The sequence below is a fragment of the Varroa destructor genome, unplaced genomic scaffold (genome assembly GCF_002443255.2).
Source record: "Varroa destructor unplaced genomic scaffold, Vdes_3.0 BEIS01000005.1, whole genome shotgun sequence".
In the NCBI taxonomy this organism is placed as follows: Eukaryota; Metazoa; Arthropoda; class Arachnida; order Mesostigmata; family Varroidae; genus Varroa; species Varroa destructor.
This window is the reverse complement of record NW_019211458.1, coordinates 109,542-131,974: the sequence shown is the minus strand read 5'-3', so window position 1 is coordinate 131,974 and position 22,433 is coordinate 109,542. Positions and strand designations below refer to the sequence as shown.

The 22,433-nt window shown below is 41.3% G+C and overlaps 3 protein-coding genes across 13 annotated transcripts in view; 1 reads left to right on the top strand and 2 right to left on the bottom strand.

The window, feature by feature from the left end:
• Positions 1 to 4,448, bottom strand: part of LOC111250806 (alpha-crystallin B chain-like) — a 35,595-nt gene extending 31,147 nt beyond the window's left edge. For 5 of the 9 annotated variants that reach the window (XR_015328993.1, XR_015328992.1, XM_086990867.1 and 2 more), the window contains exons 1-2: positions 3,696 to 4,448; positions 1,476 to 1,557 (exon numbers count right to left, since the gene is read on the bottom strand). Coding sequence is in view for 1 of the 9 variants with exons in the window: in XM_022806582.2 (XP_022662317.1) it covers positions 1,476 to 1,543 (68 nt within the window). In the remaining 8 variants the exon portion in view is untranslated. The remainder of the gene's footprint in view (positions 1 to 1,475; positions 1,558 to 3,695) is intronic. The other 4 variants (XM_086990866.1, XM_086990874.1, XM_086990871.1 and 1 more) reach the window with 2 other exon arrangements.
• LOC111251499 (uncharacterized) lies at positions 4,448 to 13,376 on the top strand. Of its 2 annotated transcripts, none has more exons than XM_022808133.2 (7): positions 4,448 to 5,134; positions 5,597 to 5,949; positions 9,066 to 9,128; positions 10,405 to 10,662; positions 11,065 to 11,288; positions 11,404 to 11,629; positions 12,427 to 13,376. In XM_022808133.2, exons 2-7 carry the CDS (start codon positions 5,688 to 5,690, stop codon positions 12,588 to 12,590), a joined length of 1,197 nt encoding a protein of 398 aa, XP_022663868.1. In that variant the 5' UTR covers positions 4,448 to 5,134; positions 5,597 to 5,687; the 3' UTR covers positions 12,591 to 13,376. The 2 variants fall into 2 exon arrangements, with proteins under 2 accessions (XP_022663868.1, XP_022663867.1); XM_022808132.2 differs by having other exon boundaries at positions 8,823 to 9,128.
• Positions 13,377 to 14,822: 1,446 nt separating this feature from the next.
• On the bottom strand, positions 14,823 to 21,002 carry LOC111251498 (uncharacterized). 2 transcript variants are annotated; one of them, XM_022808131.2, is made up of 4 exons: positions 20,807 to 21,002; positions 18,738 to 18,942; positions 15,917 to 18,576; positions 14,823 to 15,435 (listed from the first exon to the last, which is right to left on the bottom strand). In XM_022808131.2, exons 1-4 carry the CDS (start codon positions 20,834 to 20,836, stop codon positions 15,238 to 15,240), a joined length of 3,093 nt encoding a protein of 1,030 aa, XP_022663866.1. In that variant the 5' UTR covers positions 20,837 to 21,002; the 3' UTR covers positions 14,823 to 15,237. The 2 variants fall into 2 exon arrangements, with proteins under 2 accessions (XP_022663866.1, XP_086846990.1); XM_086990864.1 differs by lacking the exon at positions 20,807 to 21,002 and adding an exon at positions 19,200 to 19,232.
• Between the last annotated feature and the right edge of the window lie 1,431 nt (positions 21,003 to 22,433).

Below are 22,433 nucleotides of genomic sequence, written 5' to 3'. Positions count from 1 at the left end.
CGTTAAAAATGTAGTCTTAGCAAAGTTCAACGTAGCGCCTGTCATTCAAATACCCGGTACCGTATCGTAGCTATAAATAACTTTTTATAAGTAAAATACTCTTTATGGAGTATTCTACGGGGAGTGCTGTATGACAATATTTTTTGACCGCTTCTCAACAGCCGGTCCAACAGTGTCTTCACTTCGAGGTCAGTCCAGAAATGGCTTTTGTTCCTGTAACTAACATTATTGTTATGATCTCTATTTAGATTCGACATGTCGTCGACTTCAAATGAGTCTTCATTAAATCGAACTTACCACTAAGTCGTTCAAGAGAGCATTGTTAAAAGTAGCTTTCGATAGGAATATTCAATAATCGGCAGAAAGGTTACCCATGAGAAAGATTTCGGGCAGATTTCTGAAGGACAAGCGATCGACAAACGGTTAAAATGCTACAATAAGCCATAAATAGGCTCGACCTTTGAAGTATTCACAGTGTTGACTCTAGCTTTACGAGCAATGTTGTCCTTGGCTAAACGATCCACAAGCTTGTCCTTGAGTCCCTGTTACGTATTAGCTTCAACAGTTTCACGATTATATCATATTAGCCCCGTCTGTTGAAGAAATTACCTGGCTCTCTGCAATAGTTGGCTATTAAGCCATTGTTCATTGGCCATTCTACATTCTACCTGCTCGATCCATATCGGACTAGAATAGTGGGATTGCTTTCGTGCCCCCGTGTGATTTTGATACTGTTTATCCGGAACCCATTTAGAGACGTAAACCCAACAGAAGATTCGTGATGATGACAATGATAGCACAACAGCAGCATGTAACGTTTCTAAGTTCTACTCTTACAAGCGATAAACAATAGAAAAACCGAGAGTTCAAATTAATTGAAGGGCCGTCACCCGTGGAATACATGGAAGCTTCCTACAATTATACATCTCATGTTATTGTGAATTTTTTAACGAGCTGATCAAACATTGGCCTTAGTAAGTGTCAGTTGTTTTTTTCGGCGCATACTTCGGAAGAGCTAGGTTGCATACGTTTCAGATAAACAGGTTAACGCAATAATTTAATTGGTCGTTCTTTTGACGTTCTTCGGTGTTATCGAAGTTGCCTTCTTGTGTTCTGAAGAGTTACTCTTGTCAATATGGATTCTTGGCCATTTGATCCTCTTCTGAATCATCGTGGTAACGTCACGTAGAGGATTTAAGGATCACGATTTATTTCCCATTGTTGCAAATAGTTCCTTAGAACAAGGTCTCTGCGAATTCGATACGAAATACTTGCGCCAGAGAAATGAACTTTCGTAGGGTAATAGTTATTGTCTATTTATAAAGGTACTGAATAGTTCAGAAAATACATGTCTAACTCTAGTAGAAAAATAAGGGGTCATTAGTTGCCGCGTCGTTAATTGATTACAAGATCGGAATACGGAAAATACGGAAAGTGTTCTACATATGTTCGGAACTTCATTTAGACCTACTTACGCGCAGCTCCTAAACACAGTGCTCAGGGATTCTGAGTTGCTTCTGGGGCAGTTGCTCGCAGAAAACATAGAACAGTTTTGATCTGAAAGGAGTATCGTTCTGTAAATATCATTAGCATTCCTCATAAGCTACGTTATAATATTCGTCGTAATCTAAACGTGGGTAAATGAAACATGGGTAAAAATAAGCAAGGATCCAATCTTTGTAGTTTTGTTACGTGCTAAATATGATGAATAAACTGTCATCATATTGGCTAATCTCCAGATGAAGCACGGTCAATATGTGTCTACCTTGTGAAGTTTCTCTTTGCTGCCTGTTTCACACAGCCGATCGCAATTTTTATTAAAAAAAAAATATTTAAATTAAAAAAAAATGTAAAGGATTTAAAAACAATACTAGACGCTAATATTCCGAAGAGAAACGGCCAATAATAATAATAATAATGAAAATAATGATGACAAAGGAAAGGAGTGTTGTCCATCTTCAGTTATAACGTTTTTGCATTGTCTTACACCTTGTAATTGTGAGGCCGTAAGCACTGAAACAAATACTAAAACGCAGTGTCCTTTAAAAATGACTACGATAGGACACCGTAATATCACCGCGTTGGATATACTGTTTTATGCATCAACGCATATCCTAGATTTACGTAACATTGTGGGGATCTGCAGTTTTGCTGGGCGCGCGCGATTGCGGTTGGCTCCAGTGACTCGACACGCTGATGGTTCTTTACTATTTTAAAAATGATGTTGACGTAAACAACCTCAAATACGAGCTTGAAACGAACCGGTTGTTACGTGACATAAGCTAAGATTTTATGACAAGTTAGGTACATTACTTCAAAGACCCAGTAGAATTGGAAAGCTTAGATCTTTTTGCTCCAAACCGTGGCTTGAATATGCTTTACGTGTTAGCCTAGGGAACTGGAAAACGTATATTTTGCCGTAAAAAGAATAGAGAATACTCTGCTGTATCGAAGTAAGAGGCCGTAATTCGTCGTGCGCTTACCCATATCAATTGATTTACATATGCCTTAATCTCAATCGTGATGAAAATGTTAAAAATAGTAATGGGGAATGTGTGCATTATGCTATGACACAAACATTGAGCCTAAATATATACATATATGACAGTGTAAACATCTAGACGACGTATGAAATTAACTTTGTTACGTATTTACTGCCGTACAGACCTTATCCTAATGCAGGTTTACTAAGCAGCACAGGGCACAAAGCTTCAAAAGGAAATCTTACACTTCTTATCAAGGCTAGTGCAAACTGTGTATTAAATCGTCAACCTTCTTCAGGTCGATCTGCACACAGGCATTGCCTTACTTGAAAAAGTAAACACTCATATCTTCTAGCGACGTGTAGTTGCAGTAGAACATAGGACAACCTGTAGGGCGAATGCATTATCGTGCACCATATCATCCTTTCAACCAAAAGCAAATTCGTATTTATGCCCGCTCGTATTTGTTTGAAACAAGCTAGATCACGTCATCTACTTGTACGGCCGCATTCTGCTACAGATCAAACACTACATACTATAAAGTTTCTATACTATACAGGGTCTACAACGTGCACTCACGCAGTGCAGAAAATAGTGCGTCTTTGAGAAAAGACTCCTTTTAGCCACGCACTGCGATCGTTACGTTAGCCTATTTATACACGCGAAAAAACGAACATTTGATTGAATTTCGAATTCATTTCATTAATGTCGGAGGGGTACGGACAATATAGGTTAAAACGTATAAGCGTTAAGTGTCAACCGTGCTTGTTCACAAGGTGGTGTGCCTTTGACCTGCCACACCTAGCCCTGACTACACAGCCACAGTGTACACTCGACCCTTTTTGGGGGTCCGGACCTAACCGGCTCTGCGCACCGAGTTCACGGCCCACCTAAATGTCACCCTGGACCCCTTTTTGCCTGCCGGCGTCTGTTCAACGCTCAATGGAGCGCTTCGTATCACTTGGAAGTTCCGCTAAGTTCGTATCGAAAAGCTTCGAACGTCGGACGTGCCTTTGTTCAGCTAATTATTTAGTTGATTCCGTTATGGAACGTCCTAAAGCAAGATTCAAGATCCTGAAGTCTAGTTCCTAGCTGCAGCTAGGAACTAGACTTCAGCTTATTAGTGTTATTAAGGAAGTAACAATCCTAATATGATTGGCTAGAAGAGTATCGCATTTTCAGAGCTAGCAACGAAATTCTCAACACACTTACTTATATTCCAAGAGGAATGAAACGTTTGCTGGACAACGTTCGTCCGTCTGTATTTTTGATCATACGACTGGTGAAGAAGCCTCTTCGCGGGCGGAAGAGGTTCCAGTGGGCGCCGGTCACGAAAACGGTCACAGTCACTATAATTGTTCCCTTCTTTGACCTGGCTGATACTTTTTTACTGTTGCAATGTATTGCGTACCTCGTTTGATGCCGCAACGCTCATCGGATGGTAGGCAGAGCAAGCTATACCCGACGATAGTCTTTCGTTTGCTGTAACTTCATTGTCACTGTAAAGCACTTTTTGTTGCGCAGCAAATATTCTATGGCAAGTATCCGCCTAAACAACAACAACTGATGGACATGACGGATAAATAGAAATCACTGCTCTCCCGCCAGTGACAACGCGAGGTGTTCGCCACCACATCTGACTTGTCGATCAGTACTTTGGCCCTTCGCGGCAGCCGTAACGGCAGTAGAAACAGCAGTTCGTAGCACTCAGTCAAACCTGTGCGACCGTTTGGCTTTAAAAAGCGCGACGCTGTAAGAGAGATACTTCGCTGCCGCAATGTGCGTTACCGTCGTTGGCTCCCTTCATTCGCTTGCGTATAAAGTTAGCTGACGCCTATCGACGCGTTACAGCTCTGCAGACAACATAGGCTCTGCTTGATATACGGCGAATAGAGAGTAGAACCTGCTCCAGCTGGCTCACGGTCGGTAAGTGCAGCGGCTGTTGGGAGAGGGTAAAAACTATAGGCAATAACAATGGCAACCGGGTGATGGTAAGGGGATGCGCGCGCCGTAGAGACATGCCATAGTGGTCAAACGGTGCCGCTGGTGGAAGCGAGAGGTGGAATAAGCAGGCCAGGAACCTATACCACACAGGACGCGTGTGTTTGCTATGTATGTAGGGCGTACTGCTCTCTGTCTATGTTAAAGGACGCGGAGGAGGGGAGATCTCTACATGTAGAAAAAGCCTTCTTCGAGCCCGTCGTCGAGTCAGTAGAGAAATATGGTGGGCACAAAATACCAGCATATCGCAGCATACTGAAGCTACACTGTATGGAGACTTTTAGGGCGTCAAGGGAATGTTGTTTAAAAATGTGCCAAATGGCTTGTTTCAAAATTCCAGATAATTGGATTTTTACTATAATAATACGATTTATACTACGTGAAAAAAATGACGAGCCTCTTTATCTGAAGCTGATTTATCAAAAGGTAGTTAGTCTAAAAGTATTATTATTTTGAAAATATTGACGGAAGCTCGCTAGAAAAATGTTTAGAAAAATCCACTGTCTACTTGTCTGGGTCGTACTTTAGTGTGGCCTGTCATGCACTTTAATGTCGTTATCAGGCTTTCCGTGCCCCCTTATTTCACGGGTATTTCACAGCAAGCAACATCTATGATGTCGATACGTCATCTATTTCAACACGGGCTAAAGGTACGCATTTATTTTAATAACTTAGCCGCTGAAATTTTAATCTGTAGTACGCCCCAATATAAGATCGTGCTTTTCAGCGAACGTTAGAAATGGTTTTTGACGACTGGGCAACTTTTTGTAATAATGACTCGCAAATTATAAAAACAGCTTAAAGATCTCTCCGTGTATTGATGATATGCCCATTGCCACGGTCCCTAAGCCACTGTTGATAATCGTATAGTACTACTGTCTCTATAATTTGACTTCAATAATAATAGGTAGATTAAAGAGAACTGGCTTAAGGATGGGTCAATGGATTACGTGTCTTTGAAGGAACTTTTGCCTTGGTATCACGGAACAAGCAGTCGTTTTCGATAACAGCTTTTTCTGTAAGCCATCAAATGTTCTAAGCTGAAAAAGCGAAGAGTCCTGTTATAAGCCCACCATGTTTTAGTGAAATTCTAATAAAAAATAATTTCGCAGCGTCTTGTTTTGGATTCTACTGGAAAACGAAGTGGGCATAGGTCGGTTAGAGCTGAGCAAAGAACTGATCGCACTCGTTTGCGGGTGTGTCATGGAGGAAGAACACAATGGGCAACAATATCAGGGGTTGCATAATATGGGCACTAGATTAGTATATGTCCCCTCCGACGTGCCGGTTCCACAACATCTCAAAGATCCGTCAGCAGCAGAGGATGCTGAAAGAGAGGCACGTGGGGTAGCCATTGATCTCAGCCGAAAATCCAACGAAGAAGCGATAAATGAATGGAAATTGAGAGAAGATCTGATAATTAATGATTTGACGACTAGAATGGATCAACCGATAGAATTGGAGGGTAAGCAATTTCCCGCGCCCACAAATATATGTAGGTATTTATAGTAGATAAAACTATTATGGTGCAGAACAACAACGAGTAGCGATATGCTGAATAAAAAGCATTGACTACCAGCTAAATGTAAAGCGCAGGTGAACATGTGTGAAGTTCCGTTGAGGAAAAACCAATGACAGCTGTATGTTTCAATTGTGTGTTGGATTTCGACCTTTTAATGTGCCACTATGAATATTTCTTAGTATACACATTAAAATCTTCCCGAGTCGAAGGAATAAGGCGTTTACGAATTAAAGCGAGCTATCCCAACACTATTGCTGCCCTCATCTGTTCATAAACGAAGGAAACTAACATCAGCTCCTTTTGTTGACTAGTGATCAATTTCGATCATTTGTTATTTTCTACACGATATTTGATCACAGTGATTACATCACTCTGCTTCTGCAGCGACATCTAGGGATCATCCACATAACTATATCCGCTCTGCATCGATATCGGGTCGGCTCCCTTTCCCCGATATATTCGTAGAGATGTTACGTGTCTCAGGATTACTATTGAATTTCGGGCTAAACTGGGCACATACTGGCATATTTAAACATAGCTTAGAGGGTTATAATTAAAGGACCTGTGTCCATACGAAGCATTTGTTTTGTCAGTCAGTTTTGCAAGTTTCGTCGAGCAGTTTTCATTTGGTCCATTGTGGAAACACGAGGAGTATATAGCTTAATTCGTATATCGGTGTTCGAAAACCTTTAGAAAAAAAGATGAACAAACAGAGAATAGTGAGTTCTAAATTTTCATAGCTCTGTTCACCACCATCATTATTTGTCTTTAATCAGTTGATCTGAAACAGTATTCAACGGGACTATGCTATCTTTTCTACATATGTCTGTTCGCTTATGCCCAATAGAGACAGTGACTATTATGATACTCATATATTTGTGTCACTTCTACACACTTTTACAACAATTTCAAGAGATAAACAATGCTTGAAAAAGTATAGATCGAGCATTGACATCTGGGATTGATCTCGAACACTGAAAGTTCTCTGTATAGATCGATACCAACTACCAAGTATTTTCATACCTACTCTGAAATTATATGTCCGAAGGTATTTACATATTAATGAGGGGTAGACGTCATGCAAATGACCAAATATATATATATATATTTATTTGTAATTTTATGCATTTTCAAATATCAATATTTAATCGTTGCAGTGATGGTCCATTGGCATGAACCAATAAACGCAATTGTTGTGATAAGCACCGATATTCGTTTGAAATTTTTAAACTTTAGCATTAAAATTACTACTTCTTTTAACATATCTATGATGGTATGGGAAGCAACCCGATTACCGTTTTGACCATGTGACCAGATAAACAACATTGAGCTGAAAACCTGATTCTGGGTCTTTTAACGATGTGTGTACAGTATGGAAGTATAAACTGTCCTTTGGTTGTCTATCCACGAAGGATGTCGATGAAAAATTGTATCAATACAGGCGGGTAAGTTCAAAAGAGCAAATTATGTTGTTACTTTGAGTCTGCATGAAGGGTGAACGTTTCTCTGTCATTCCTCAGCAGAGTGTTTGAGTAATCTCTTGGAACATGTAGAGCATATGCTTGAATAGGACAGTGAGAGCTTATACGCAAATGGTATAGGTGTCTTACACCGCACATAATTTTGTACATTTTTTCGTCAGGGAACACTTTTGAGAACTACGTACTATTTACAGCGATGGGGAAGCAGCAACGACTGGTATCCTGGCGAAATGGGTTCGAATCCTCGATGGCCTTGCTTAGGCTATGTTGATTGCAAATCGCTAGAAAAATTGTTTGAAATAAGTACGTTTAAAAAACAAGTCTGTAAGAGAAAATTACGGGTCTTTGCCCTACGTTATAATTTGGTGCTCCAGGAGATTCTGTGAGCGCCTTCTCTCTCTTAACAAGGATCGGGATTATGTTTGGAGCACCTTGTTACAACTTCGTTCTGTGTCTATCTGATAGCTGTTTGTGGCTGATAGCTTTTCGGAACCAATGATCTTTATGTCGCTATATATGGAGTGATGCGTGCTTTTATGGGGTAAGTACTTTAGACAAAGTACTGTTCCATAACAATATTTCGCATAAATATTGTTTAGCAGCTCGAGTTCGCAAACTTTTCGAAAATCGTTGGTATCCAATTAATTTGCGACGTCAACCTTTCATACCTACCTACTAGTTCAACACATTTATGCGGAAGCATGATATTTCTACTACAGCCTAAGTTTCGATGTGGCGAAACAAGCTTAGCTAAAAAGTCGCACTTGTTAAACTTAATTAGGGAAGTTAGGAAATACCAGCATAGATGAACATTACTACAGGAGCATTGAATGTTCTGCCTTACTTTATATTTTTTTTACTATATATTTACTATATATAATAGTTCTCGCACATGCCGCACAAAGTGTTATTTCGCACGGGCATCTGCTTCAGCTAGCCTATCGTTCTGCAAGCCAAGAATATTCATTTAAGAATGTTTTACTAAAAGATCTCTTAGCATTTGAAACCGCTCGGACAAATGATCGGCCTTAATAAAAGTTGGCCTTTAATTTATATCGTTTGCGTAATGTGATTCGTTGTGATTGAGATCGTTGCGTAATTTGTGAGTCCGTTTGGCCTGACTGTCGAGATTCGACGATATTCTTAAATCCTACATGAAAAGGCGACACCTCACACAGTCTAATGATAAAGTAATTTACAGAACATTGCAATGAATTAGGGGCTGTAAGCTGTATAATGCGTTATCAATTATTGGGTTGAGTCTAGTCGATTAATACAGTAGGGCATTGATGAGCACCAGCACCCATTTGTACAATTTTTGAAGTCATTTCGTAGTGCCTAAACCTCAACACTTGCCTGACGTCGAACCGTGTGTGGATCCGGCCACCTCTGATACGAATCTTCAGCTACGGGAGCAACCTCAATTGGGCAAGCGGATAACTAGTGAGGAAATTTCAACGTCAGTTAAACGTTCGGACGCCATTTCTGCATCTTTTCCTGTCCGTGATTCACTTTTAGAAAAAAAGCAATCAGATCCAAGAGTTTTCGCTGCTAACACCCATCACGTCCTATCCCCAGCCACCGACAACCCGTTGGATTATAGCTTTAAGCCGAGAAAACAACAGTTGGAAGTGGCGGAAGGTAAGTGAACGATCTTTAGGGAGGAAAAGTTGGAAAACTTATCGTAAGTACTATGATGTCAGATCAGCTCATTACAGTGCAACGCTGTACCTAAACATGGGTAGATATTTTTACCTTTGGAAGTTTATAAAAATATTTCATCTCGCATTTGTTACGCCATTGCTGTGCCTTTGATGAGGAACGAATAATTTGTTTTTGCAGTGAAAACGCACTTTTCCTTCATATCATTACGGCCAATCCTATGTTATCATTATATTTTATATAATTTGTTTTTATCAATGGCTTATAATTTTCAGCCTACGTAGTACGCTGTACTAACCGTTAGGGGGTCGTCACTTTTCCGTTCATCGTTCTACTTTTACCTGTGGCGTCAGCTTACTCTAAGTCAAAGTAGATCCTTTTGTTGTTCTCAACGTAGAAGATTGTAAATTGAGTACCAATGGCATTTTTTCCGCACTTTTCTCAACCCAGACGAAGTCAACACTATAATTAGTCATACGGTCGATAATAAACAAACACACGGAGCAAATGGTGATAACAAAAGTTATTATTATGATTATGAATCGACATAGCAGCTCAGTCCCCGGTCGTTTTAAAAAAAAGCTATAGCAGTAACTATGTTCCAGTGAGATTTCTGTTAGTATGAAATTAAGTTACCAAATTGTCTTCATTATTTATGTAGTTAGTTGTTATAACAAACTACCCTTACCTTTGTGTTCATGATCTCTTAGAAAGCTTTCATTATATCATTCATGTAGGACTAATGCAGCCAGATTTCGATAATCGGTTACCGCCTCTCTGTCAGAGCCTGTTGCAATGAAGAGGCCTGAGAGACTGTTCATAATCTGCTCTGTTACCTCGGTTACGGCAGTCTCTTCAAGGGTCCCATGAGAACGTTTAGACAGAAAGCAATATCGAACGTTCATGGTTTCTGAAAAAGAGGTCACGGATACGTCGAGTGGCCTTTGTTCATGTAAATCGATTACAAATCTACTTCGATAATTCATTTGATATTACTGGTAACATGTGTTCAGCGAACGAGCAGCTAAAAAAACTACATGTACGCACTGAAATATGACAGCCTAGAGACGAAGCTGAAACGCTCTAGCATCTGTTCTATTATTATACATTAGGTAGTTACTTCGATCTTGGTTCTAAGTTTTGTGGTCTTAAAGAAGAATGCGTTTAGAGCGCGTCGAATCGTTACGTGAAGGTTGTAACTACATTTGAAATTCACGTTGCATAATGCAACCGTCTTGACAAATTTGCCCTCAAGAGCCGCCGCGGATAGTATCCGACGTCGTATTGCCAGTCGGCGTAGATAACGAACCCACTGATGACCCAATACTGCGGCTGCATAACATGCTCAAGCCCCACCACCAGGTCAGAGCAATACCATCCAGTGTCCTACAACATGACGATGACGAGTTTAAGGACTCAATCGGACCAAGAAAAACACCTGCCGACACCCGGAGATACCAAAAAAATGTCCTGTCTTCGAGAGATCGACGACTTGAAACACAACTATCTGAAGGTGGGTCTACCTGGACATCCTTGAGCAAAAACAATCAAGATTGACGTAGTCGCGGTGTTAAACGAATACGGGTTATTAGTTGGGAACGGTAATAGGAAAGCCGCATTTTTGTCAATGTATTAAAAGCTTAGCTACGGTTACCATAGGATAAACACTTAGCGAGCTTATTGAATGTTCGATCATCGATGCGTGTCTCAGTTACATTCCTTTTTTTGCATTTCACTACGGGATTGTCTACTGGATAAATAATTTTGTCCACTAGAAAATTACAAAGGTAGACATGTCTATTTTTCAGACGTGCGGTAATGAGCTAAACGCGTCGATCATCATCATGAATACGATGGACCAATAGATTAATAAACAATGTGCGTAACAAATGAATACTGCTTGTTGGATCTGTAGGGCAAGAACATCCGCAAAGGTCAACAAGAAACACTGGGTATCGGAGAAAAAACAAAAAGATGCTAGGAGCAGATGAGTTTTATCTAACAGAGTTGGATGGCGTTTCAACAGATCCAGCCCAACCGCCTATAATCCGATCATCTCAGAGCAATAGTGCAACTTTAAGCAAGTCAACTCACTCCAGCAGTTCCACAGATAAAAAAGTCAACTTCAACTTAGAGGAAGTATGCAATCAAATTCTAATTATGATGATAGCAGAGATATATACATGTTCCATGGAACATTGTCTATAAGCGCAATAAAGTGTGCTAACAGTAGTTTTTCTTTTTGTTCACGGAGAATATGACGACGCAGTGCGTGGCTGCCCGACCACAAAACAACTTTTATGGGAAGCCGAATCAAAAGCGAAAACAGGAACTGCGCAATATTGCCTATACTTCTCGAAGTGAGCGGGCCAAAAAAGAGGGTGCACTAGATTTCGATCCGAAAGAAAAGGCCGGGATGTCAGCGCGAAAAATGTCCAGACGAAGTACGCACGCGAGACGAGCGTCGATAGGAAAACAAGGTCGTTTAGGAAAGGGTGACCGCACCGATGTATAAACGTAGTTCGACTTGGTCTCTAGGTTATTCATACGCGTAGCGTCGACATCGACGGTCATAAGACGTTACGCCAGAACCCGTTATAACGGTGATCTCTTCCATCCCGCGTGTAACGTGGCGTTTAACGAAGCAAAATTTACTTTCGATATTCGCAGCATTAGCTTACCAGAATACGAGATGAACTAATCGATCAAACGGTCGTTCGTTATTAAGGCTTTAGTCTTTATCGTGTCACCTAATACCAATATTTGAATTTTTTCGAAAAAAAATAGCTAAATTTCCAGCTTGAAAAGAATCATCTTAACATTTAAAATTCTAAACAGGTTTCTCGTATTATGTCATTAGTAAGTTAGGTTAAAAACTCACTCTGTCTTGTGGGCGGTTGACCTTTGTGGTCAATACAATTCGACCCATATAGCCAGTCCGATGTGAAGAGGTTTTTATGGTAAGCTTCAAATAGTCAGTAGTATGTAATGAGCCTTTTACGCTACGCACGCTAAACGTCGAAAATATGATAGGTAAGAATACGAGAAAAATCTATTATGGGGGGGGGGGGGGGTTTGCCTGATTATTTGTTCGCCAGTCTATCGGTTTGCTTGACTGTGAAAAGCAAGCGGGCACTGTGAAACGGCACAACTAGTGTTTATTACGTATCGTAGCCACAGCACAGGACGTGTATATTATTACAGTTATCTTTAATATTATAGAAGTAAAGATAAAATACAAAGCAAGTAATGCGTTTAATTTTTGTGTGATGGACAGGTAGCCGAACTCGCAGAATCATTGAGGGAAAAAGTAATGTTATCATCACCACGGGCAGCCTGGAAGATCCGACAGCAGTCACGACTAGAATAGCTGACAACTCAGATACGAACGAATTTTCGCAGATGCTCACGAAAGCCACAAACTCGTGTAAGATGAACTAGTTAATGAGACCAGACATCCCTGGGGCACCCATCCTGCGTTTCCGTGGGGAATTTCTCCATGCTCACCGAGACTAATCGAAATCTATTGCTTTTAAGATATCATTGTTCAGGTCACGAACGTCGATCAGCTTGATTAACGGTTATTCATTGCACATTTGGAATCGAACAAGAAACTTTTAATTGGATGTGAGCTGTAAGTTAAGTTTATCCTGTATGCCCCTTCCGGCCATAGCAGAGGTTAACCGGAAAATAATTCATCGGGCAAAGAGGACGCCATTTGTTGTTTGATTAGCTGGACTGCAAGGGTGCATGGTACGAAGTGTTACAGCTTGAGCAAATGCCAGTTTCTCTTCATTGGTACTGACTCCTTTCTATAATTGTTATAGTAAATAATATAAGTCGCAAGTAATTGTGCATCGGGTTTTTCGTCACACATCAATTCTTGTTATGACAACCAAACTTTATTAACGTATCAACATAATTTCGTCATTTTGTTGTTGATAGAGCCATATAGACAGATTTCAGGCAGGAAAGCAAGGGTTCCCAAGACGAATGCTGCTTGAATTTACATGAAAATCTTATACTACATATATTGCCGATAGTGTTTCTCATCCCTTCACGCAAAGTATCACCCCGCCTGTGAGTAAAAAAGGTCTGAACACTACATGTAGAAAACCATCAATAAGTTTCTGCTAGCATGTTTGAATATGTTAAACAATGTTCCAGATTTCGCACACAACTAGTACTTGCAATACAAGTACAATAAAAAAAAACGGTACATTTAAAAGTTGTACGCAACTTTTAAATGTACCGTTTTTTTTTTTATTACCCGATTCTGGGACGTCTAAAAGTTGTACGCAACTTTTAGACGTCCCAGAATCGGGTAATGTTTAGCAGTGCCGAAGATCCCCTCTAACCTTGCGAAATCCTTTAGATTGGAGGTGGTTGATTTTCTTAGATTAATATAAGATATATATATATATATAAGATTTCACTTAAATTCAGCCTACAAACTCGTTACATATATTTTATCCAAAAGTCAACAAAGCACCCTGTATGTACACTCAGACCGTCTTAAAAACATGTTATGATGACCTTATTCGATTGCGTTGGCACCAGCTCAAAGCAGCTTAACACTAAAAAAGCACAGTCTGAGTCCAAAGCAATAAATCCTAAACCCTCTTTCATAATTAGATAAAAAGCAATACATTGGTATTAAAGGTACAACTTTTCTAAATACGTGTTCGGTGTGAATGTGTAGTGGGAATAGAGTGCGACAAAGGGATAGACGTTCATACGTCTGAATGCAACATGGTCGTCTCATTAGTTCATTAATAATGAAGCTTAATTTCAAGATCATTGTTATAAGAGGTGTTCCAATTGTTTGTTTTCCTCTTTGTCCCATTTAGATCCCCCTTGAAAATGTACTAAGCTTCCGATCGATATACGATAGCGTTATACCCAGTTTGACCGCAAATTTCCCAGTATACAACGCAAGCGTGAGAAATAGTAATAGTAAACATCTTAGAACGCATCAAGCCATGCCTCTTCGATTAATCGTTCATAAATCAGCTGCTTTCCTTGACTAAGAACCTAGATTCACTTTAAGGAAAAGCAGCGGGCGAGGCCCATGCTTGATTCCAGCCCACGAATTACACCTTGGATGAGTTATCTCTACAAGGACTCTCATATCTCAATCAGGCTATGAGCTAAAAAACCTTAAGTTATTATTACTATTATGTTTTTTAGATGAAAATATTTTACTGCTAGGTTGTCTAAGGTGAACGAATAGCAGGAATTTATTGATTCCAATTTTACGGTTACGGACAAATTACTCGGTTCTTTAAGGCAAAACCTCGGCATGATTTGTGAATTCTCCTAGTCACATTCTTGAGTTAGTTGAGAGCACTCTGAAAGATGTTAAACGAAGAGTGAAACAGAATTCAAACTAATCAACAGCATCTCTACCTTAAGGGTTAACTTTATATCCCGCCAAAATACTGCCTCGTTGCATGCCTCAACTGGGTCTATATCTGCCGGGCGTCATGCGCTTGTTTTTAGCGTTCTTCATATCAAAAAGCAGATACCGAATCGATTCATATATGGCAAACATTAAATAGTTGAAAATTGATTGCCATATAGGACAGGATAGCAGAGAGCATTAAATAAATTATTTGAGCATGATTTTCTAAAGAAAAATTTTACGTGGATAAAAAAGTACACACATTAACATCGTCTGTCTGTACCTAATCTAATTGGACTTTATTTTTATCATCAAACTTTAATCGAAGAAGATTAAAAACGTGCTTTTTCTACTCGTGACAGAAGAAGCGACTCTAATTAAGCGTCTTGGAACCTATTCGACGTGAGCACGCACCCCAATGAGATGCCCAACGCCGGTCGACACTGTTTACATTGTTGTGTAGCATATATATAGATAGTAACCTATTCGGACATAGTATTTGCTCCTATTCCACGGTCGAGTAGCGGTGGTATAACCCTGAAAAATAAACGGCAGCTAGTATAAAGCCACAGCTGCATAACAGTATTTATTTATTGTATTTATTTAGCAATAAATGCAGTTATTCACAGCAGTGTATCTTAGTTTGGATTGGTTTGACCCAATCATCCAAGTCTGATTAAGTTGTCAGGCGGCTTTAGCCTTGGCGGCCTGCCTAATGCTCAAGTCGACGTTTCCAATGCCGGAGGCCCCCGAAACACCCCCGCCCTGGTGGGTACCATATACAGAGGGGCCAGAAAACGTCTTATGCTTCGTGAATCCCGGCGCAGATACAGAGTAGCCATGAGACGGTGTATTGAAGGCCTGCCGGCGAACAGTCGGCGCCTGAAATGATTTAATGCTCAAAAGATTAGAACTGAGTGAACGGTGAGGTGCTTTAAAATAATGGTGCACCGATTCTGAAGACAAATAGAACAAGCTATTTATCGACATTTTATTAAACTAGTCAGAACTAACATTCCTCACTATTTATCTATATCGTGCGGCATTACACACTAGTGGAAGTAATTTATGTTGTAGAAAATACCCTCCAAAATATACTCTAGGATTATAACGGAAATACAATCACGTATTTGCCTAAAGTAACTGTTCTATTCTAGCTAGGCTAGTTATGAATGTAACGTTATCGAAATACGTTTATTTATCTTCGATAAGATGTTTGTAGTGATTTCTTCTGACAGTACGCGGGCAAAGTGCGCCGGGTTCAAAATGTGTGGCAAGTCCTTAGGTTAAATGCCGATATTAAAACGTTTAATTTTAAATGATAATAAAATGTTTAAATATTTTCAGCTACTAAAACATTTACCGAAAAGCCGGGAATACTTGTGGTGATTGTCTTGGGAGCTTCTAACTTTATAGTTTGTGTTGGTGGCTGTATGACGTCGATGCGAGGAGCGGGGGCTTCAACAACGTGTATCTGCGGTCGGTAACCTTTGACCAGCGAAATCTGTGGCTGTGCTGCTAAGGAGTAAGTGGACACAGGCGCTGGTTGCAAGAGATGGACCTGGGGTTGAGGAGAGTGTAGTACATGCACTTGAGGGGCCGGAGAGTGGAGAAGGCTAATTTTTGGTGCTGGTGTTTCGATCACGTGTAGCTGGGGTGCAGGTGATTGAAGAAGCTGATACTGGGCTGCAGGTGCCTGATGAATTCTGATTTGTGGTGCGGGAGATTGAAGAACTCGTAATTCAGGTTGGGCTATTTGAAATTGGAGCTTTGGTGCACCCTGCTCGGTGACGCTAACACGTGGAGCCGACTGAATAAAGGTTACGTCGCCGGGAGGATAACCTAATGTGGCCGTTTTGGTGAGGCTGGGAGAACTTATGGTATATCCTGACGAAGTAACGATTTCGGATCCAGTTTCGTTAGTCTGCTGGGTCCGGACTTGAATTTGAGAAGCCGGAGCTTGCTGAATACGAATTTGAGGTCCTGGTGCCTGAAGGACTTGAAGTTGAGGTTGTTGTGTCCGAATTTGGATCTGTGGAGCAAGAGTTTGCCCTACTTGAATTTGTTGCCGAGGGACGCGCACTTGCAGTTTCGAGGCTTCCTGAGCGACAGAGATTCGTGGGGCCGATTGGGTAATCCTGACTTCGCTAGAAGGATAGCCAAATGTCGCAGTTTTCGTGAGACCAGGCGCGTTTACTGTATACCCGTGAGATGTAGCTGGCCCGGATACCGAGATTTTAGGCTGTTGGGTTTGTAAGCGCACCTGCGGAGAAGTGGAAAGTCGAATTCGTGAAGTCGGCGCCTGAAGGACTCTGACCTGAGGAGCTGGAGCCTGCAGCACGCTTATTTGGGTAGCCGGTGGTTGTTGTATTTTTATCTGGGGCCCTGGTGTTTGAACGACCTGGATCTGGTGTTGTGGTATGCGCACCTGAAGCCTTGCGGCAGGAGCTTGCGAGACTGTTACACGAGGTGCCGATTGAGTATTGCTCACCCTGCCTGACGGGTAGCCAAACGTAGCAGTTTTAGTCAGGCCCAAAGAATTAACCGAGTAATTTGGTTTGGAAACTGAAATTGCCGGTTGTTGAGTACGTACTTGTAACTGGCGCACTGGGGCAGAAATTCGAAGTTGGGGCGCAGCTGTCTTAAGAACCCGAGTCTGAGAGGCAGGGGGCTGAAGAACGCTAATTTGGGGAGCTTGAGCCTGGACAACATTGATCTGGGGGGCCCGAGTTTGTTGAGGTAATCGCACTTGAAGTCTAGGAGCAATTTCGGATACTGATACCCGGGGCGTTGATTGCGAGACAATCACACCTCCAGAAGGATAGCCGAAAGTAGCTACTTTGGTAAGGCCAGGAGCGTTAACTGTGTATCCGTGGGATGTAGCCGATCCTGAAACTGAGATCCTAGATGGCTGAGCTTGCACTCGGATTTGAGAAGGGACCTGCTGAATCCTGATTGGAGGAGCTGGAGCTTGTTGAATCCTTATTTGGGGTGCTGGAGCTTGCTGAATCCTGATTTGAGGCGCTGGGGCCTGTTGAATCCTGATTTGAGGTGCTGGAGCTTGTTGAATCCTGATTTGAGGCGCTGGGGCCTGTTGAATCCTGATTTGAGGTGCTGGAGCCTGTTGAATCCTGATTTGAGGTGCTGGAGCTTGTTGAATCTTGATCTGAGGTGCAGGAACCTGCTGAATCTTGATCTGAGATGTAGGATTTTGAAGGACCTGTAGTTGCGGCTGAGTTACTCTCAGTTGGACATTAGGCGCTTGAGCCACAGTCACACGAGGAGCGGAGTGAGCGATACTTACGCTGCCAGAAGGGTAACCAAATGTAGCCGTCTTAGTTAGACCTGGAGCATTCACGGTATATCCGTGAGAAGTAGCTGAGCCGGACACAGAGATTTGCGGTTGTTGAGCTCGCACTTTAATTTGTGGAATGGGTGTTTTTTGAATTCGAATTTGAGGCACGGCAGCTTGCTGAATTTGGATCTGAGGTGCCGGGGCCTGCAGAACTTGCACTTGAGGAGTCGGAGCTTTAACGATCCTAATTTGAGGAGCAGGCGTTTCAAGTACGTGCAGTTGAGCGGGAGGTGCCTGAACGAATCTAATTTCCTGCTGAGGCACCTGTATCTGAAGGTTAGGTGTCTGCACCGTACTGACTTGGGGGGCTCCGCTGTCAACCGTTAAACTGCCACCCGAACGATAGCCAAAGATACCGGTTTTTGTTAGGCCGGGCGCGGCAACTGTGTAACCATGCGACGTCTCTCCACCGGTAACAGAGACTGAAGGGCGCGCCTGAGAAATGGTGACTTGAGGAGCTGTACGCTGCAGATAGCTGAGCGAAGGCACACGAGACTGTGGAACGCCGTCCTCAAGGTCACCCCCAAGAATCCTTACCTGGGGTGCATCGCCTTCAGCATATCGAACTTGTGGCGCTGGTGTCTGAACGACGGAGATTTGCGGTGTCGCTGATTGAATTATTCGGGGCTGGTTCGAGATGGTTGACTCTGAGATTTTATTTACTGGAACTGAAAAAAACTCGAGCGTGAAAAGATAAAGTGAGTGCGCAAAACCTAAGCGTAGAAACAAGCATTTTTGTGAATGACCTATGGAAATATATACACCATGAAACGATCTCCTAGAGAACACGGACAGAGTTCTACTTATTTGTTCTACCTAACTACTTCACCTTTCTCAGACCCGGTGCTTATTTTAGAATCCCTTTGAATGCTAGTAGCTGTGTCACCTGCACCCCCAAGTGTCACGCTGGCAAAAGATTTTCCTCCACCAGGGTGTGCTTGATCGCCAGAGCCGAATGTCACCGGTCCATTGAAGAAACCTTCAGCACGAATAATAGAGATAGCATTTGCTGCCAGCAGTATGCAAAGACCACCCTGCAAAATTGAGGAGCTAATTGTACTACAATGTAATTTTTAAACACAATATATATTTATCTTTTAACGCTTAAATAAATGGCGTAGAATTAAACAAGTTTGGACCTAGCGCCTCAAGACAACTGCCCTGTCGAATAGTAATGAAGGTACAGGCCGGACCAATATGAGGACTAACCGATTATTTGCCGGATCATACTTATAGTATCTTTTATAACGTATATGTCGGGAACTCTAGAAACGCTCTACGCAGAACGTACCGGCGACTCGTTCAACATTAGCTGAATAGTGCGGGCTGCTAGAGTTATCCACAGGGAACCCAGCCGAGCGGCGCCCCCTATCGTCCTAGGCACGCCTCTTACATGCCTTAACAAACATTGACATGAAAAATACGCACCTATATAGCTACAGACCCCAAAAGGTGGCTTGCGAGAGCAATCATGACAGCTGGCTGAAACCAACTGATGCTGGAGGACATGCTACAATAAAAGTTGAGCCATGCAACTTCAGGCCGCACGTTGTGCGTGACTTTTGTTCTTATATCTACGACTGCGTAGCTTAGATATCTACGACTGTTTAGCTTGGATACTTTATTACCTGTTAGAATAACTTATCAACAGTGTAATTACAGCACCGGATTATTTCTACTGTAACAGCAACTCTAGGGTCGGTAACATGTAATAAAATTCAAATGAGACGTTCTAAATAGCTGACATTGAATAGAATAAAAACGTTACTGGCTATGATTTGTCCCACAATATGCCCAAAGAAGCTAATTCCTATATCAGCTAATTTTCGCACAGCACGGAATATCTGATCCGAATCTCGTTTTCTCGAATTACTTCGACTTTTAACCAGCTTTAGAAACCTCAAGTGCTGCTATCCTTTAGGACGTTTCACTCTACTGCGTTTCGGTTCTTGATGATTTATCAGAGTTATATTGATTTTAACTAGATCTAAAACTGTATGAATCACAAATCGGTATTAAGGCATCTTGCAAGGACCCAAAGGTCAAGTGCTACAGAAGAACTCAGTAATTTAGAATCTATCCTATTTGCCTATTTGTATTTGGCCTAAAAACACTCGAATTTGAATATTAGTCGAACAACTTACGTAGTTGTTCACGTACTCTATAGGAAGGTATAGACAAAATGATACAGGTGACGCGCTCTAAGTTAACAGCGATAATTAGCAAATAATAAAAAATATCATCCGTACAAATGACTGTATAAGCATCGCTGACGTATTAGTAGAGCATTCAGTACGAAAGCGAAGAAGACTTAATGGATATAAAAGCAAATAATAATAAACTTCGTCGTAAGCGATCTGAAGAACCTGATGTAGCTGATGGAAGGTGGCGTTAAACATATTTTAAAATTGGTGGTGCTACATTACTGCAAATACGTCAAACACTATTATTTATAAGACGATTTTAGTTCAACGAGATGGTATCGTAGTTTTGGTCAGTGGTTTATAGCGGATACCGAGTTACGTCCTATGTACAGAATAAGCTAAATGGAGCCTTGCTGAGAACACATTTTAAGCACAGACACATAAATGTACTTATGTCAGTTGGGTGAAAACTCATTGTTTAGGACACTGTGGACGAATTTAACACGGCTTAGGTTGCTGCTGTTCACTAGAGAAAGTATCCTTAGCGGTAGCACAAAAATTTGATCAAGATAACACGCGGAGCCCCGGTGTCGGGGCTCTTTAGTCATCACCCATTTTGAAGGATTACGACGTCCAATGCATCTAGCCATAGCACAGGACTATCAAGGCTCGCGCACGGAGGTTCACATCTCTTTTAAATGTAGTTATTAATCTTAAGATTTCTTCTTATTACAAGTGTCACCCCAGCACTAACCGAAATTGCAGTCATGATGCTTTTTGACATGCAGCCACAAGGGCTGTAGGATGTTCGATGGGTTGGGATCAAGCTGCAGTGCTTTGCAGAGATGATCTGCCCAATGGACCAGTTCGATTGCCTCCTTTATAGTCACTGACGTTACAATTGGGTTGGCATAACGATGCGCGTGTGACTAATTCTGTAGGCGCATATACACACCAGTCGTATCCCGCTCTATAATAATAATGTCCCACTCACTTAGTAAAGCGGCAGTTGATTCTGTCGTTTCGGTTTATCGCCGCGGGATGCCCTCCCTCTTCCCGTTTTGCCCCGATCGTTTTGTCACAGAATCCATCGAAGCGAGTAGCTCTCATTGGTTAAAACTGCGATATAAATATCACCTACATTAGATGAACTGATGATAATACAATTCAATTCTAGTCAGAACTTTATTGACAGTCGTTTGCTTGACCTTTACCCAAGTGTCGTGTCCCTGTGACGAGGATGCTGTACGTGTTCCTAATCGTGATACGATTCCTAAGACCTATTCTATTGAATACATCAGCTACGACACCATTGGTAACACCACGCCTGTTTAACGTCTAGACTCGCTTGAACTTCGGCTGAAAACGAATGAGCTGATCGTTCGCTAGCGACGAAAAAACCAAACCGAATGGAGCCATTCTTTGTAATGCTGACTGTGATCGTTATCCTCAGTGTGTTACACTGTTACCCCTATGGTGTTACTACTTGAAGTGATTCTGTCGTCGGTTGATACCTGTAGACACTTCGGATTGGGTATTAGCGAAAATAGTAACCGGAATGTATCGCTGTTTGTCATGCAGCAAGAATCGAAATGAACGAGCAAGGTTAAATAGGAAAGCCGCTACGAACTGTGGTTATTAAGTTTTATATTACTACGTGGGTGGAATCCCATACAGCTAATGAGAGCATACAATGAACGCAAAGCAAAGGACCAACTCAGTTTTCTAAATACATTATGCTGTAGTAATTCGTTACTTAATTATATCTACGATAGGAAGAAATAGGGTAATTGCTGACATACTAGACATTTTTCTCAAATTCCGGCTGCACGTCGTAGGATTTGGAAATCATCTGATGAATGATTATTTCTGTTTTTTGCTGTAGTTATATAAATTATTGGCGCCAAAGCCTAGTAAGTATAGATGTTGGGTTTAATCTTTTAATCTGGGGATTCCCCGTTGAGCTCCATTTAGCTGAAACTCGAAGTTTACGGAAATCGAAGTCAACAACTTCGGTTTGCTCTTACAAGGTCACTACGGAGAAGTGTCATTCGCTATAAAAAAATTCAGTAACGGTTATATATTATGCGGGGTATAATACGTCTATGATACTTATAGCAAAACTACGGACGTGATCGACTCATCACAAATAAGTATTTATGTACGAATCATATAACAATAAGGTCTTTCTGCAGCAAGTCGTTGCTTAGAAGGTCATTCCACAGACACGTGACCAAAAGAAAAGACAAATTATATCTGAATCTCGCCGAAAAAATTAACCAGATACATTTATTGCATTTAAACCACTATTTTAGATATAAATGTTTTGAAATAGATTAAATATGCCTTAGTTTTTTAGAATTTATTATAAAAACTATATG

Bases quoted from the DNA above. Each gene is read 5' to 3' on its own strand.
- LOC111251499 (XM_022808132.2), top strand. From the start codon at position 5,688: ATGGAGGAAGAACACAATGGGCAACAATATCAGGGGTTGCATAATATG. The intron at 5,950-8,822 runs GTAAGCAATTTC...GTCATTTCGTAG, and splicing joins TCAACCGATAGAATTGGAGG to TGCCTAAACCTCAACACTTG. The intron at 11,289-11,403 runs GTATGCAATCAA...TTGTTCACGGAG, and splicing joins TCAACTTCAACTTAGAGGAA to AATATGACGACGCAGTGCGT.
- LOC111251498 (XM_022808131.2), bottom strand. From the start codon at position 20,836: ATGTCAAAAAGCATCATGACTGCAATTTCG. The intron at 18,943-20,806 runs GTTAGTGCTGGG...TCAATTTTGCAG, and splicing joins GCATCATGACTGCAATTTCG to GGTGGTCTTTGCATACTGCT. The intron at 15,436-15,916 runs GTAAATGTTTTA...AAATCATTTCAG, and splicing joins CAAGTATTCCCGGCTTTTCG to GCGCCGACTGTTCGCCGGCA.